The sequence below is a fragment of the Engystomops pustulosus genome, chromosome 1, assembly GCF_040894005.1.
Source record: "Engystomops pustulosus chromosome 1, aEngPut4.maternal, whole genome shotgun sequence".
In the NCBI taxonomy this organism is placed as follows: domain Eukaryota; kingdom Metazoa; phylum Chordata; class Amphibia; order Anura; family Leptodactylidae; genus Engystomops; species Engystomops pustulosus.
Window position 1 is genome coordinate 178,220,021 of NC_092411.1, and position 17,898 is coordinate 178,237,918.

Below are 17,898 nucleotides of genomic sequence, written 5' to 3' on the forward strand. Positions count from 1 at the left end.
GGAAAAGATAGGACATGACACCTACCGTATACGAGTTTTTCAGCACAAAAAAAATGTGCTGAAAAAACGTCCCCTCGGCTTATACACGAGTCTATTACAAAAAAAAAAAAAAAATTACCCACTTAAAAAAAAAAAAGAAACTTAAATACTCACCCTCCGATGTCAGCGCGGCTTACCGATGTCCCCGATGTCAGCGTGTTCCGTCTTCTTTCTTCCGGCATGGACGTGGCCATGTTTTCTTCGTGGCCGCACATACTATGACGTCAGTAGCGTCATAATATGTGCATGCTAGAAGAAAACATGGCCGCATCCATGCCGGAAGAAGAAGAAGAGCCGCGTAGAAGAAAGAAGACGGAACACGCTGACATCGGTAAGCCGCGCCAACATCGGAGGGTGAGTATTTAAGTTTATTTTTTTAAGGGCCGTGGGGGCAGGCTGCTGTATACTACTAGGGGCTTGCTGTATTCCCACCCTCGGCTTATACTCGAGTCAGTAGTTTTTCCCAGGTTTTGGTGGTAAAATTAGGGGGCTCGGCTTATACTCGGGTCGGCTTATACTCAAGTATATACAGTATATAAAATTTGGTATCCTTGTGATTGTACCGACTTGAAGAATAAAGTACATGTGCAATTTGGGGTGCACAGTTAAAGTCCTAAAATCCAAGCCCACGAGAAAATGGGTCAGTGATTATTTGTTACAACCTTTGACAGTGTAAAGGGGCACTTCGCAAATCTCACCCAATAAATCTATATGGTGATTTATGGAATACCTACAGAGCCCTTAGACAACCTGTAGGGAATCCAAAGGTTATTGCATAGCAACTGTGCACATGGTATGGACACCTACCAAGGCTGTGTAGAGAGAATGGTGCTGCCAATTCACATGATTGTTACCAACGTTTACAATAGGCCCAGGTTATTTTTAAATAAATAGACACTTCTGGCTGGGAAAAGGTACGTTTAGCATTGTTTGTCAACTCTGACTATGGCATAGATCACATAAAATACATAAAAACATGAGGTTTCTTTAAATGCTTCACCTTTATTACAATTCACTTTTAAAACCAGTTAAATTTCTAAAAATAGACAAAATCTCAATTTCACTCGTGATTATAAAGTGCATATGTCGTCCCCAATTGTGTACAAAGTAATCTTACTTCTTAAAACACAAGCATGCAGAAATATCTGAACAAGGCACAATGTGGTAAAGATAACAACTCTGCATACTTTCAAAAAAAAAAAAAAAAAAAATCTTGTATATCATTTTTTGGAGTTGGAGGTTTGGACGATTTGCATTGCCCAACAATACAAGTTTCTTTTTGCAAGTTCTTGGGGAACTCATGTTACACACTAATATTTAGACAATGTCCTGTATATGCCCAACTATAACTGTATAGCAAGTGAAACAGACCACCATCTCACAAAGAGGAAAGAAAAGTCTCTGAAAGTAGTGGTGGGTAAAGTTGGTCAGTCATTGGATCATTTTTGGGTTTTATTGATCAGAACAGAACATTAACCCTCAATCATCACAATCTTACCACAAGCTTGGCATCAGAACAGTATTCAGATCTTGTTCATAAAAGACTCGTTTGTTTTAAAGCACAAATTTAAAAACCTCCTCCATCTTTAAGGGGGAAGGGTTATGCACAGGAAGAAATCCTAGTATACTGGAACCCATTACCACATCTTGCATGCTATATATTCCTGCATTTTAGCTATATTGGCTCAAGGCAGAAATTAAGAGGCTCCCCATAAACAAAATTCAATGCCCATCTAATTCTTCATTCAGTTATATGGGATTGAAGCAGTGCTACATTCAGACATCACCAAAAGTCTCACAAAAGTTAATGGAGACTAATTTGCACAGAACCATCACTACGCCTTTAACACAGGAGATACAGGGACCATTGCTCATGTGATGAGGGTAAGGGAGGTTACTAGTCAGATCACAACTGATTAAACACTTACAACCACCCTACAGCCTGATCCTTTTAAACCAGTCCTACTAGTTTCATCTGCATATTGGTCTCAATTTAACAGGATAACACCACACAGAAAAGATGCAATTTTTTCCATATAAACTAAGCAAGTATTCAAGTAGTAATAAAAATAATGTGTCTACACTAGCTGACCTTTATATTAAGTGGACACCGGCATCCACGCAAGTAAAAAAAATAATTCATAAATACATAATGTGCAAGTGTGAACGGGGAAGTTTAAGATGTGAAAGTTGAACATTTAAAAAGGTACAGTGTGACCAGATAAAATATAATATTGATGTGAGAAGAGCTTTGCAGAATTGACAAGTACCCAAATTTTATAGACACACAAGTGGAGATCAAGAATTAAAACCAGGAACCCAAAATATGTATAGCTCTGTTATCCAACCACCACTGGAAGTGTCATAAGAACAGGTGCAGTCTATGCACACAGGGTGGGGTAGTGCAAACATTTGATAACCCAGGTCTAGCAGACTGTAAAATATTTCAACTTGGGAGATATTGGCAATGTTACATGCATATTTGCTCCACATTTAGGATCTACAATAAAGTAAAACCATATTTTAATGAGCACAGGCACTTGATCTACATTACAGGCATTCTAGTGGGAATGCCGCGACAAATGTGAAGAAGACAAAGTATCTTCAATAAGGAATAGCAGCTTCTCAAGGGGTGGGGGTTTTCTCAAGGGGGAAATGATTAGCAGCATTTTCTAGCTTTTACCCCATAACTTTACACAAAAGTTGTCAATTCAGACTTAAGAATGGTAGAGTCATCCTTTACATGAATCCAAAAAATTACATTATAACCTAGTATAGGTTCTGAGTCCTGGCCAGTGCCCTTTAACAGACATGTTCACATTGCATCCCAAATCCACAAAGTCAGGACTGGTTGCAGGACAGTTTTCATTGTGTGTTATATTAGTAGTAAGGTCCTTGTCTGTCAAACCCAGAGTAGCTAGACAACTCTGGAAATATTCCATACGAGCACCTGGGGCTTCCAAACTGATCTAAAGAAAGACTATAAGACTCACAGTGACGGCTCTGAAAGTCTGAACGAATTATTCTGTAATTTTGTCCTTTATTGCTGTCCCAGTAAGTATTCCCATTGCATTCAAAGCAAACTGCAAATTCTATCCTTTCTTGTGGACGGATGTCACCTGGCAGGACAACATCAAAGGAAAACGTGTCCCTATCAGACCCAGCGTATGTATCTTTAACATACTGGCATTCATGATCTGTGAAAGCTCGCCAAGAATTACAGGTCATTCGGATCTTGACACATTTCTGGAAGGCCAGATTTTTTACTTTCACAGTGCCAACAAGCGATCGCTCTTTGATCATACAATTTTCTAGACAAACATAATCAGTCTGCAGACGGTTCCTGAAATCCAAGTAGTCTGCTGCAGGTTGGGCAAAGTCCAAAGTTAGGTGCTCCTTCTCCAAGGTGGTCAGGTTGACTATGTTGTCTATCAACTCAGTTATGTTGAAAGGGATTTCCAAAGGATCATCAAGGTCAGAGTATACCTTTACCATTGTTAGAGCTAAACCTCTGCTATCGGCAAAGGAGACCTTTTTTTTAACTTTGCTTTCCTGGTTGTTTATTTCTGTGAGCAAGGATTTATCGTTTGGCTGGATGCACGGTCTCAGGGGCTTGTTTGGTTTCGGAGTTATCCTGCACTCTAAATGATCACGTTTCAGTGTTGGTGAGCGCAGATAAAACTTCATAGCAATGTCCAGTGCCATGGTTGGCTTGTGTGGAAAGAAGTCCAGAAGACTAAAAAACAAAAAAGGAAATAAAAAAACAACAACAAAAAAGCTGGTTATTTCCAATAGTTCTCAGCGATTTAAGACCAAAAATAATATAATAAATTGGCTGAAATTCAATGTTACCCTCTGTCCACATCAATAGATTAGGGAAGTGGTGACAAACCTATGACTCACGGGCAGCAGCTAAAGTATATAGTATATATGAAGTATTATATACTCAAGTTTGCTGTTAAACCCCTTCACCCCACTACACCCACTTAGCCCCACAAATGCACTGCTAAATAGGACTCACCGATTCCCTCATATTGCCCACGGTTTCTAGACTTTATTTAGCACATGCGAGTTAGTCCTTATTTAAACTGCAAAACAGGTGGTTCCCGACTCAATGATAACCGAGTTACAGACTGCCCGTAGTCATGAGTAAAGTTCTCTGGATGCTTTCCTTTAGTCCCAGGCAGCATTGATCAGGTGTAAGGCGTCTGTAATGAAGCTTTATTGATAATTCTTGTTCCAATTATAGCATTTTTGGTCTGGACTGATAATAATAAAACATACCTGTTCTGACTTGCATACAAATTTAACTTAATAACCAACCTACAGAACCTGGGGACTGCCTGTATGTGGTTCATAACATAAAGACAATGTTGGAGGTTTATCAGGACTTATGCTAGCAGCATAAGAAGTTTATCACAGCCACGGTGTCTGTATGTATGAGAAAGTATCCCCGGTTTATCATTCTTGATTTTGTAGTTTTCATTTATTGCTTCCACTGCTTAGCATAATACATCAGCATGCTGCACTGTATTATTAGTTTATATATTACTGAAAATCTAGAGTGGTTATATAAAATTCATTACCACAAAATTGGGAGCAGATTAACTGAACATTAACCAAAACACAAAACAAAGTGTGGAACCAACTCAGGCTTCCTACGGTCAACTACTACTGCATTAAGATCTGGCAAAGCAGTAAGTGCATAGTCCCCGCCCCTTACACTTTTCTCATCACCAGGGAAGTAAAGAAGGTCACACCTTTGCATCATAGTCATTGGTAGGATGGGGAGCAAATGACACCTTCCTTTCTTTTCCGACATAATTAAAATGAATAAATGCAATTTATTTACAACTCCAATATACTTATTACTTCTCTGGTTCAGTGAAAGGTTAAAATCACAAGGTATTCTAAAAACAAGCTACAAAAAAGTACAGTAATAGTCACTGTAACTAGGGGATAGATTTAGTTATATTTGGAGGACTAGGTACCATTCATTAAATGAGTCTGGTACTTTAATTTTCCAGGTTTTTAAAGATCCAGTTAATATAAATTAAATACATGTCCTACAAATAGTGGTGGGTGAGAGAACCAGTAACCAAGGAAGAGGTAATTTTTTTCTGTTCATTTCTTTGAGTATTTTGGACGACAACTCTAAACACACAGAAAAAAAAAAGTCCTCTATACAAAACCAGAAAGTAGAAGTAACAAAACAAAGTTAAGGATACACAAGTGATAGAAGGATGAAGCCTTATTTTTCATGTTTTACCTGGCTGAGTTCATCTGTGAAACAATCCTGGGCATTTAGCACACATGGAAATTGTTCACAATATACAGAAATTCAAGCCTGGAAGGAGAAGAGAGAAGTGCAGTGGTCCGTTGTCTGTAAAAAGAAAAAGCGGAAATTAAAACAAAACACGTATACAGGAACACACCCACTTATCTAATGCTGTGGGATGAGAGAGAGAGTTCCGTGTTCACATCTAGCCTTCTATGGACTGCCACTACCACCTAGTGGATGCCAGGCTCACCCCAGCCTACGAGGCCTGTTCAGAGAACAATACTACTAAGGCTTAGAGAGTGCTAACAGGAATGTGCATCACTGATCTGTTTTCCATTAGAGGCTTTTACCATATACATTTGGATTATAACTCTTAGTAGACAGCGCAAAAATGAGATAATGAGGTTTAGTGTACCTCTCTAAAAGGAGAAAATACTAAATAGACAACACGTTGTGAAAGCTATGAAAAGTCTTGCCAGATACAGATTATTTTGGTGGGATCTGAAGTAAATTCATTTATTTTACGTGCTAGGGGGAACAAAGTTGCCTTCCAATAACTGTAAAAAACAAAAAAACAAAACACCCTTTCAGATGGAAAGAAGAAGATGAAATTGGGATGGTTTTAATGAAATACCAATTGTAAACAAGAGAATCTCTGCACAATAAGAAACAGTTGTATAAACTGAATGATGAGTAGACCTCTACTATGGAACTATAAGACATTGTCTGGAATATTCAAGTATCAGATTCATTGATGGTAAACGATTAGTCCTCCATTGCTGAAATTAAAAAATGCTTTTCTTCTAAATATTCAAATTATGCCGAGGAGCTCTGCAGAGCATCTCTCGGCTTTGCCGATTAAGTTTGTGCACGTTCCCGGTCGAGTGTTCTTCCGTCTAAAGATCATGCATAACGTCACTGGCGTCAGCATCTCTTGGCAAATCATGTGCATGCGAGACAATAACATTCCTTGCGCAGTCGGCTGGATAGCAGCACGACAAGCTCTATAGGTGAGAAAACACTGAACCAGGGGTGTGCTCTGTCGATCTCAGCCTAATCTGAATATTTTTTAAAAATATACTGCTGTTCCGAGGCACAACAAGCTAAGATAACAAATCTCAAGGTAGATATCCTGGTCATGGTGCGGAAGAGTGTATGAAGAGGGCTCATAAGCTGAGCCCTCATCATACACACTGGGTGCTGGGACTAACCATGGGCGTTAACTATTTAATTTCCCCGGTCACTCACCACTATTTGTAGGACAAGTATTAATTTATATTAAATGGCCCAGATAGTCACCCCAGTGATGTCATCATAGGGCGTCAACATGTGGCTGTGACAGCCAGAAGGCTATGCGAGTAATAAATAGAATCTATCAAAAATCTATAAAAATAGTTATTCATGGTAGTGAACCCCATAAGGGAATATAGACCCAAATTTGAATAAAAAGTATCAAAAGGTCATATACTCCCCAAAATGGTTGTAATGAAAAAGTACACCTTAAAAGCTCCATACACTGATGCATGAAGAAGTTATTGGCCTGAGATTATGACAAAATTAAGATTTCATTTTTATTTTTTTTCAATCTACCAAAACAAAATCTTTATAAAATCTTGGCATCTCCATGATCGCACCAACCCAAAGAATGAATGGGAGGCGTCATTTGGAGCGCACAGTAAAACTTTATTACACACGTACACAGTAAAACTCTCATACCACCAGAAAAGGGGACAGGAAGAGTAGAATTTCCCAATGTGGAGACTACCTTTGCAGGTTTACAGAATCTCAAAGGCCACTGACATCCTTGGAGGAATTTTGGTTACACCTTGCAAATATCCATGATGGCCTCTATCACCACCTATTGGTCGGTAGCATCTATTGCCAAAATTCAGTAACAGTTCATCACAAGATAAACCAAAGAGGGTAGATAGAATTTATCCACAACCACCAGCTACATGGGTGAGATTTGTTCAACATAGGTGCATGACTAGAGAAGAGTGTTATGCCTTCCTTTTCATATACATGTGTATCTTAGTATATTATCATTCATGATGTAGCTCAGTCTAACAGTGTAAAAGACATTTATACATGCATTTATGTTGTATAAAAGAATTACCCGTTCTACAGATAATATTGGGGGGTGACATCTGTCTGTTTTATATCATCTGCTGTTTTATGGATTGAGGAAAAAAATAAATATAAAGATTGTGTATATATTTTCATTCTGGAATCATTGTTTTTTTTGGTTCCAAGTTTTCCTAGTCACAGGATACAATAGGTATCATTCAGGATTTATCCACACCCAAATCCAGTAACGTAAGTGAATGGGATACTTCATGTATACCTGACACATACTACAGCAACCAAAAACTAATAGCATTGAGTATCTCAAATGACTTACAACTAGGTCAATTCATCTACCATCAGATGAAATCCAGGGATCTACCATTGGTTCTCAGAATAATCCATAACCGACCTGCCAGAGGCATACTTGACCCTTCCCCCTTAAGAGCCCTAATCATTCCCATTACACAACATAAAGAGCCTCCAGGGTAAAACAAGGTACTACATCAATCCAGGCAGAGGAGGGTGCAATGGGGGTGAATCCATCCTGCCAAAATCCGACTTCTGGTAAGAAAATTCCAAAGCAAGCGTTCCATGGAAGGACACATAGTAACAGGGAGGATCAACTTCACACTAGTTACAATCTGTGTAATGATATAGGATGAAAGTACAGCTCTCAGTACCACTGCCGAATATCTGACCCCGACCCTATACCAGGCGTGACCTTTCTTTAGAGGTCTAAGGAATAGTCGTCACCTCAACTTTTATCAAACCTCTGGCGCCGTCTTCTGATGGTCCCCTGCCAGCAGGTCAAAGACCTGCACCCCCAGAAGACATGCGATGGACAGTAGGAAGGAGCCCATGCTGCATACCTTACGTGTCCTTCTCAATGCTGCAGCGTATAGTCCCGGGAAGGCATGGAAGGAACAGCGTGGACGGGGCAATATGCTCTAGTCTGAGGACTCCCCGCCCCGTGTAGCCGGCACTGCTCATCCGCTCACCTCCGGCCACTGAGCCGACTCGTCCAGTCCAGCATTGCGCCTTTAGGTTGTTAAAAAAAGCCGGCGTCCCGTCCCACTCCTCGCTTCACGTGAACTAGCGACCTCAGCCAATCATAGATAGGCAGTTAGAAGCCCCCAGCCAATAGGGAGACAGAAGCACAGCATTGGGCTCCACGTGATCGCCTGCTGGGCGCTAGCTGTGAGTACACTGGGTACAGAGGCGCTGCTATGAAAGAGGGGGCTGGGGGGAGGCTGACTGATATAGACATGTGCTGAGGGCACTCAGGTCAGGCTATTAATGCACTATTGCATGAGGTGACATCTCTCCAATGTGTCCGTGTTGTACTGCAGGAGAGGATATGGCAGCGTGGTCTCCTTATGACCAAAAAGGTTCCCAAAGACGCCAGTGCACTTCAGTAACTTTAAAGACTAATGTCAGTGTGTCAGCGAGAGTGTATGGAACCCTAATGCCAAGCAATATTCACAATAGATACATAGAAAATCTATTAGATAAAGCTCACAATAACCCATACCCCGCAGTACAGTTCCCCAATATACAGATCCTCAGCTATAGCATGCTACCACAACCATTGCCCTGCAGTACAGTGCACCCATATACCAGTGCTCTGCTATAGAATACCACCATAACCACTGCCCTGCAGTACAGTGCACCCATATACCAGTGCTCTGCTATAGAATGCTATCACAACCATTGCCCTGCAGTACAGTGCACCCATATACCAGTGCTCTGCTATAGAATGCTACCACAACCATTGCCCTGCAGTACAGTGCACCCATATACCAGTGCTCTGCTATAGAATGCTACCACAACCACTACCCCACAGTACAGTGCACCCATGTACCAGTGCTCTGCTATAGAATGCTACCACAACCATTGCCCTACAGTACAGTGCACCCATATACCAGTGCTCTGCTATAGAATGCTACCACAACCACTGCCCCGCAGTACAGTGCACCCATATAACAGTGCTCTGCTATAGAATGCCACCACAACCACTGCCCCGCAGTACAGTGCACCCATATACCAGTGCTCTGCTATAGAATGCTACCACAACCACTACCCCACAGTACAGTGCACCCATGTACCAGTGCTCTGCTATAGAATGCTACCACAACCATTGCCCTACAGTACAGTGCACCCATATAACAGTGCTCTGCTATAGAATGCCACCACAACCACTGCCCTACAGCACAGTGCACCCATATACCAGTGCTCTGCTATAGAATGCCACCACAACCATTGCCCTGCAGTACAGTGCACCCATATACCAGTGCTCTGCTATAGAATGCCACCACAACGATTGCCCTGCAGTACAGTGCACCCATATAACAGTGCTCTGCTATAGAATGCTACCACAACCATTGCCCTACAGTACAGTGCACCCATATACCAGTGCTCTGCTATAGAATGCTACCACAACCACTACCCCACTGTACAGTGCACCCATGTACCAGTGCTCTGCTATAGAATGCCACCACAACCATTGCCCTACAGTACAGTGCACCCATATACCAGTGCTCTGCTATAGAATGCCACCATAAGTTATAACCACTGCCCCACAGTACAGTGCACCCATATACCAGTGCTCTGCTATAGAATACCACCACAACCACTACCCCACAGTATAGTGCACCCATATACCAATGCTCTGCTATAGAATGCTACCACAACCACTGCCCCGCAGTACAGTGCACCCATATACCAGCGCTTTGCTATAGAATGCTACCACAACCACTGCCCCGGCAGCACAGTGCACCCATATACAGGTGCTTTGCTATAGAATGCCACCATAAGTTAGAACCACTACCCCACAGTACAGTGCACCCATATACCAATGCTCTGCTATAGAATGCCACCACAACCACTACCCCACAGTACACTGCACCCATATACCAGTGCTCTGCTATAGCATGCCACCACAACCACTACCCCACAGTACAGTGCACCCATATACCAGTGCTCTACTATAGAATACCACCACAACCACTGCCCCGCAATACAGTGCACCCATATACCAGTGCTCTGCTATAGCATGCCACCACAACCACTACCCCACAGTACAGTGCACCCATATACCAGTGCTCTACTATAGAATACCACCACAACCACTGCCCCGCAGTACACTGCACCCATATACCAGTGCTCTGCTATAGAATGCTACCACAACCACTGCCCTACAGTACAGTGCACCCATATACCAGTGCTCTGCTATAGAATGCTACCACAACCACTGCCCTACAGTACAGTGCACCCATATACCAGTGCTCTGCTATAGAATGCTACCACAACCACTGCCCTACAGTACAGTGCACCCATATACCAGTGCTCTGCTATAGAATTCTACCACAACCACTGCCCTACAGTACAGTGCACCCATATACCAGTGCTCTGCTATAGAATGCTACCACAACCACTGCCCCGCAGTACAGTGCACCCATGTACCAGTGCTCTGCTATAGAATGCTACCACAACCATTACCCTACAGTACAGTGCACCCATATAACAGTGCTCTGCTATAGAATGCCACCACAACCATTGCCCTGCAGTACAGTGCACCCATATAACAGTGCTCTGCTATAGAATGCTACCACAACCATTGCCCTACAGTACAGTGCACCCATATACCAGTGCTCTGCTATAGAATGCTACCACAACCACTACCCCACTGTACAGTGCACCCATGTACCAGTGCTCTGCTATAGAATGCCACCACAACCATTGCCCTACAGTACAGTGCACCCATATACCAATGCTCTGCTATAGAATGCTACCACAACCATTGCCCTGCAGTACAGTGCACCCATATACCAGTGCTCTGCTATAGAATGCCACCATAAGTTATAACCACTGCCCCACAGTACAGTGCACCCATATACCAGTGCTCTGCTATAGAATACCACCACAACCACTACCCCACAGTATAGTGCACCCATATACCAATGCTCTGCTATAGAATGCTACCACAACCACTGCCCCGCAGTACAGTGCACCCATATACCAGCGCTTTGCTATAGAATGCTACCACAACCACTGCCCCACAGTACAGTGCACCCATATACAGGTGCTTTGCTATAGAATGCCACCATAAGTTAGAACCACTACCCCACAGTACAGTGCACCCATATACCAATGCTCTGCTATAGAATGCCACCACAACCACTACCCCACAGTACACTGCACCCATATACCAGTGCTCTGCTATAGCATGCCACCACAACCACTACCCCACAGTACAGTGCACCCATATACCAGTGCTCTACTATAGAATACCACCACAACCACTGCCCCGCAGTACAGTGCACCCATATACCAGTGCTCTGCTATAGCATGCTACCACAACTACTGCCCCACAGTACAGTGCACCCATATACCAGTGCTCTGCTATAGAATGCTACCACAACCATTGCCCTACAGTACAGTGCACCCATATACCAGTGCTCTGCTATAGAATGCTACCACAATTACTGCCCTACAGTACAGTGCACCCATATACCAGTGCTCTGCTATAGCATGCTACCACAACCACTGCCCCGCAGTACAGTGCACCCATATACCAATGCTCTGCTATAGAATGCTATCACAACCACTGCCCTGCAGTACAGTGCACCCATATACCAGCGCTCTGCTATAGAATGCCACCATAAGTTATAACCACTACCCCACAGTACAGTGTACCCATATACCAGTGCTCTGCTATAGAATACCACCATAAGTTATAACCACTACCCTACAGTACAGTGTACCGATATACCAGTGCTCTGTTATAGAATGCTACCACAACCACTGCCCTACAGTACAGTGCACCCATATACCAGTGCTCTGCTATAGAATGCTACCACAACCACTGCCCTACAGTACAGTGCACCCATATACCAGTGTTCTGCTATAGAATGCCACCACAACCACTGCCCTACAGTACAGTGTACCCATATACCAGTGCTCTGCTATAGAATGCTACCACAACCACTACCCCACAGTACAGTGCACCCATATACCAGTGCTTTGCTGTAGAATGCCACCATAAGTTATAACCACTGCCCCACAGTACAGTGCACCCATATAACTTATGGTGGCATTCCATAGCAGAGCACTGGTATATGGGTGCACTGTACTGTGGGGCAGTGGTTATAACTTATGGTGGCATTCTACAGCAGAGCACTGGTATATGGGTGCACTATACTGTGGGGTAGTGGTTGTGGTAGCATTCTATAGCAGAGGACTGGTATATGGGTGCACTGTACTGCGGGGCAGTGGTTGTGGTAGCATTCTATAGCAGAGCGCTGGTATATGGGTGCACTGTACTGTGGGGTATTGGTTGTGGTGGTATTCTATAGCAGAGCACTGGTATATGGGTGCACTGCACTGCGGGACAGTGGTTGTGGTAGCATTCTATAGCAGAGCACTGGTATATGGGTACACTGTACTGTGGGGCAGTGGTTATAACTTATGGTGGCATTCCATAGCAGAGCACTGGTATAACCACTGCCCCACAGTACAGTGTACCCATATACCAGTGCTCTGCTATATATACCACCACAACCACTGTCCCGCAGTGCAGTGCACCCATATACCAGTGCTCTGCTATAGAATACCACCACAACCAATACCCCACAGTACAGTGCACCCATATACAAGCGCTCTGCTATAGAATGCTACCACAACCACTGCCCCGGCAGCACAGTGCACCCATATACCAGTGCTCTGCTATAGAATACCACCATAACCACTGCAGCGCAGTACAATGCACCCATATACCAGTGCTTTGCTATAGAATGCTATCACAACCACTGCCCCGGCAGCACAGTGTAGCCATATAGAAGTGCTTTGCTATAGAATGCTACCACAACCACTGCCCTACAGTACAGTGCACCCATATACCAGTGCTCTGCTATAGCATGCTACCACAACCACTTCCCCGCAGTATAGTGCACCCATATACCAGTGCTCTGCTATAGAATACCACCACAACCACTGCCCCACAGTACAGTGCACCCATATACCAGTGCTCTGCTATAGAATACCACCACAACCACTGCAGCGCAGTACAGTGCATCCATATACCAGTGCTCTGCTATAGCATGCTACCACAACCACTGCCCCGCAGTACAGTGCACCCATATACCAGTGCTCTGCTATAGAATACCACCACAACCACTGCCCCGCAGTACAGTGCACCCATATACCAGTGCTCTGCTATAGAATGCCACCACAACCACTACCCTTCAGTAAAGTGCACCCATATACAAGTGCTCTGCTATAGAATACCACCACAACCACTGCCCCGTAGTACAGTGCACCCATATACCAGTGCTCTGCTATAGCATGCTACCACAACCTCTGCCCTACAGTACAGTGCACCCATATACCAGTGCTCTGCTATAGCATGCTACCACAAGCACTGCCCCACAGTACAGTGCACCCATATACCAGTGCTCTGCTATAGAATGCTACCACAACCACTGCCCTACAGTACAGTGCACCCATATACCAGTGCTCTGCTATAGAATGCTACTACAACCATTGCCCTACAGTACAGTGCACCCATATACCAGTGTTCTGCTATAGAATGCCACCACAACCACTGCCCTACAGTGCAGTGTACCCATATACCAGTGCTCTGCTATAGAATGCTACCACAACCACTACCCCACAGTACAGTGCACCCATATACCAGTGCTCTGCTATAGAATGCCACCACAACCACTACCCCGCAGCACAGTGCACCCATATACCAGTGCTCTGCTATAGAAAGCGATCACAACCACTACCCCGCAGCACAGTTCACCCATATACCAGTGCTCTGCTATAGAATGCTACCACAACCACTGCCCCATAGTACAGTGCACCCATATACCAGCACTCTGCTATAGCATACCACCATAACCACTGCCCTACAGTACAGTTCACCCATATACCAATGCTCTGCTATAGAATACCACCACAACCACTACCCCATAGTACAGTGCACCCATATACCAGCGCTCTGCTATAGAATGCTACCACAACCACTGCCCCGCAGCACAGTTCACCCATATAGCAGTGCTCTGCTATAGAATACCACCACAACCACCCATATACCAGTGCTCTGCTATAGCGCTAGCGCCTGGGCAGAGCAGCAGGACAGTGGGGCCTGGCGAAGCAGCAGGAATGGGTGGCCTGGGGGAGCAGCAAAACAGGGGGGCCAGGGGTAGCTGCAGGACAGGGGGGCCTGGGCGGTGCAGCAGGACAGGGGGACTTGGCAGAGCAGCAGGACAGGGGGCCTGGGGGAGCAGCAGGACAGGTCGGCCTGGTGGAGCAGCAGGACAGGGGGGCCAGGGGGAGTAGGACAGAGGAGTCTCGGGAGGACAGAGGAGTCTCAGGAGGACAGGCGGCTTGAAGGAGGAGGACAGTGGAGAAAGAGGACAGAGAGGTCTAGAGGAGGACAGGGGGCCTGGAGGAGGAGAACAGAGGAGTCTGGAGGAGAAGGACAAATGGACCTGAAGGAGCAGGACAGAGGAGTCTGGAGGAGTTCAGGGGGTTTGGAGTAGAAGGACAGAGGGGCATGGAGGAGGACAAAGGGTATCTAAAGGAGGACAGATGAATCTGGAAAAGGAGAACAGAGGAATCTGGGTGAGGACAGGGGGCTTGAAGGAGGACCTGAAGGATAAGGACAGATGGAGTCTGAGGTCAGAGGAGTGTGGAGGGGGTCAGGGGAGTGTGGAGGGGGTCAGAGGAGTGTGGAGGGGGTCAGAGGAGTGTGGAGGGGGTCAGAGGAGTGTGGAGGGGGTCAGAGGAGTGTGGAGGGGGTCAGAGGAGTGTGGAGGGGGACAGAGGAGTGTGGAGGGGGACAGAGGAGTGTGGAGGGGGACAGAGGAGTGTGGAGGGGGACAGAGGAGTGTGGAGGGGGACAGAGGAGTGTGGAGGGGGACAGAGGAGTGTGGAGGGGGACAGAGGAATGTGGAGGGGGACAGAGGAGTGTGGAGGAGAAGGACATGGGAGTCTGGATGGAGAAGGTGGATGGAGAAGCCTGGAGGAGGACAGAGGAGTCTGGAGGGGGACAGGGAGATCTGAAGAATGACAGATGTGGCTTGAATAGGTCAGAGCAATCTGAAAGTAAACAAGGGGGGCTGTAGGGGAACCGGGAGTGTCAGTAGATTATAATAGGCCACTATGTATAAAAACAGGGATATTATATATGAAACTATTGATTAAAGGGGCTAAATAAATAACTGCTTCAAGGACACTGAATATAAATAAATAAGGAAAGCATTGTGTATAACAATTAATTAGAATAGAGCAACTTAAGAGCACAGTTTTGAACTATGGTCTTTTTAGTTCACAGTGTTGAGATATGCTGCTCGGTGCTGAAGATTGTGACAACAATACACAACAAGGAGAATAGTTCTGGACCAAAGAAGAAGACATGTCGGCTGTAAGGTACTTACAATTCTGCCTGTGTCTGATTACTACTGCAATCACTGACTAACCATTGAAATGATAGAGCTGTCAGTACAGGTAGGGGCACATTTAGTAAGGGTCACACGCTGCACTTTAGTCAGACTTTGCATATTCTTCATGGCTAAAACAGCTTGCACAGGTATTTAACCCCTTAGCGCTCTGTGGTGGATATATCCGCCACGGAACGCAGTGATTTAGCGCTCAGTTGCGGATATATCCGCCACGGAGCTGATGCCGGCTCGGCTCTGGATCAGAGCCGAACCGACATCGGTAAACACGGGGTGCCGGCTGTAACTGCTATGGAAATGCTGGGGTCCGATCTGGTCCCCAGCACTGCCTGCAGGCACTGCCAGTAAGATGGCGTCTGTGACGTCATCTTACTGGCACAGTGCCAGCCTATGCAAGTGCATAGGCTGATACTGATAATACCCTGCAATACTTGGGTATTGCAGAGTATTATCACGAACAAGCAATCAGATGATTGCTTGTTCATGTCCCATGGTGGAACATGTGAAAAAGTAAAAAAAAAAATGTTATTCAATAAAAAATAAAGTAATAAATCAATAAAAATGCCCATATGCCCCATAACATATAAAGATACATATATCCCCAAAAAAAGTCTAAATCATAACAAAAACCCCAAATATACAGTCCGACGCTGCATAGAATACCAACATTAACATTATGACTTCTATTTAGTACCTCACATAATGAGCTTTTAATAAATCTGACTTCTCAAAGTCCCAAAGCCGCAATTTAAGCAGTAACTTTTTACTTCCTGCTCTGTCACAGGTTTAAATTGTATAGGCACCTGAGGACACCAATAGAGTAGAAAGAATGAGAAGAATTTTGGATCATCATTGTAGCTTCGTTCTAAGGTCCTGGGCTGCCTGGGACAGCAAGATGCCATGAGCCCTGTCTGGGGAACCCTGTCCTGGGGTGACTGCAAGGGTGCCCTTATGGAGGGCTCTGAGTGCCACCACTGGCACCAGGGCCATAAGTTCGCCACCACTGTTATATTTATATTTATATAATTTATAGTTGGTAGTAAAGAAGTGAGAACAGTGGAGAGAAAACTCATCTAAATGAAATGAGTCTCCCTACTGCAGAAAGTGATATGTGAGCAACTAGCCTTCTCACTTTTCTTTCTGTACTCATCTGTGTAAGTAGAGATCATTGATGGGGAGGTATTTCATTGAGTGGAGCTGTCAGTGACTGACATTTCTCTATGGAGACACTTTCTTGTTCCAGTTTCCTGTGTTCTGTATTTTGTATACCAATATTTGGGATTTTTACCTATAAATACTGACCAAAATACTATGCCATATAAAACAGGCCTCATGGAGTTTTTAGTATGGATGAAGGGCTGTTGTTTCCAGGTCTATATGGAATGGTTATAAGTACACTCAGAGGATCTGGTCAGTGGCTTTGGTGGGACTCTGTCCTCTCCCATTTCAGTGAAATAAAATCCAGTCTTAGGGGGACATGTATATTTCTTTAGTTTATTCCTTTCTTTTTACACATTTTTTTGCACCTTCTTGGGAGTATTTGCACATTTTTTGCTCCCACACCAGGGTCTTAGAAAGTTCACCTGTGAGTTTGTTGCAGTGTTCCTAGAGCAGTGATTTTCAACCTTTTTTGAGCCGCGGCACACTTTTTATACTTAGAAAATCCTGGGGCACACCACCAACCAATAGCACAAAACCAATAGCACAAAATGACACTAAAACAGTCATAAAAGGCCTCCCTTTACTAATAAAAACCCCCTAGCGCCCTCCCTTTACTAATAAAAACCTCTAGCGGCCTCCCTTTACTAATTAAAAGACCCTAGCGGCCTTCCTTTACTAATTAAGAGACCCTAGCGGCCTCCCTTTACTAATTAAGAGACCCTAGCGGCCTCACTTTACTAATAAAATGCCCCTAGCAGCCTCCCTTTACTAATAAAAAGTCCCTAGCGGCCTCCCTTTACTAATAAAAAGTCCCTAGCGGCCTCCCTTTACTAATTAAAAGTCCCTAGCGGCCTCCCTTTACTAATAAAAAGTCCCTAGCTGCCT

At 44.4% G+C, this 17,898-nt stretch overlaps 1 protein-coding gene and 1 long non-coding RNA gene across 3 annotated transcripts in view; one reads left to right on the forward strand and one right to left on the reverse strand.

The window, feature by feature from the left end:
• Nucleotides 1–1,021: 1,021 nt before the first annotated feature.
• Nucleotides 1,022–8,582, reverse strand: PPP1R3B (protein phosphatase 1 regulatory subunit 3B). Of its 2 annotated transcripts, none has more exons than XM_072113994.1 (3): nucleotides 8,386–8,582; nucleotides 5,309–5,422; nucleotides 1,022–3,775 (listed from the first exon to the last, which is right to left on the reverse strand). In XM_072113994.1, exons 2-3 carry the CDS (start codon nucleotides 5,341–5,343, stop codon nucleotides 2,920–2,922), a joined length of 891 nt encoding a protein of 296 aa, XP_071970095.1. In that variant the 5' UTR covers nucleotides 5,344–5,422; nucleotides 8,386–8,582; the 3' UTR covers nucleotides 1,022–2,919. The 2 variants fall into 2 exon arrangements, with proteins under 2 accessions (XP_071970095.1, XP_071970094.1); XM_072113993.1 differs by having other exon boundaries at nucleotides 8,257–8,582.
• Nucleotides 8,520–17,898, forward strand: part of LOC140068381 (uncharacterized) — an 82,713-nt gene continuing 73,334 nt past the window's right edge. The window contains exons 1-2 of the long non-coding RNA XR_011848508.1: nucleotides 8,520–8,584; nucleotides 15,722–15,823. This is a non-coding gene — a long non-coding RNA (uncharacterized lncRNA). The remainder of the gene's footprint in view (nucleotides 8,585–15,721; nucleotides 15,824–17,898) is intronic.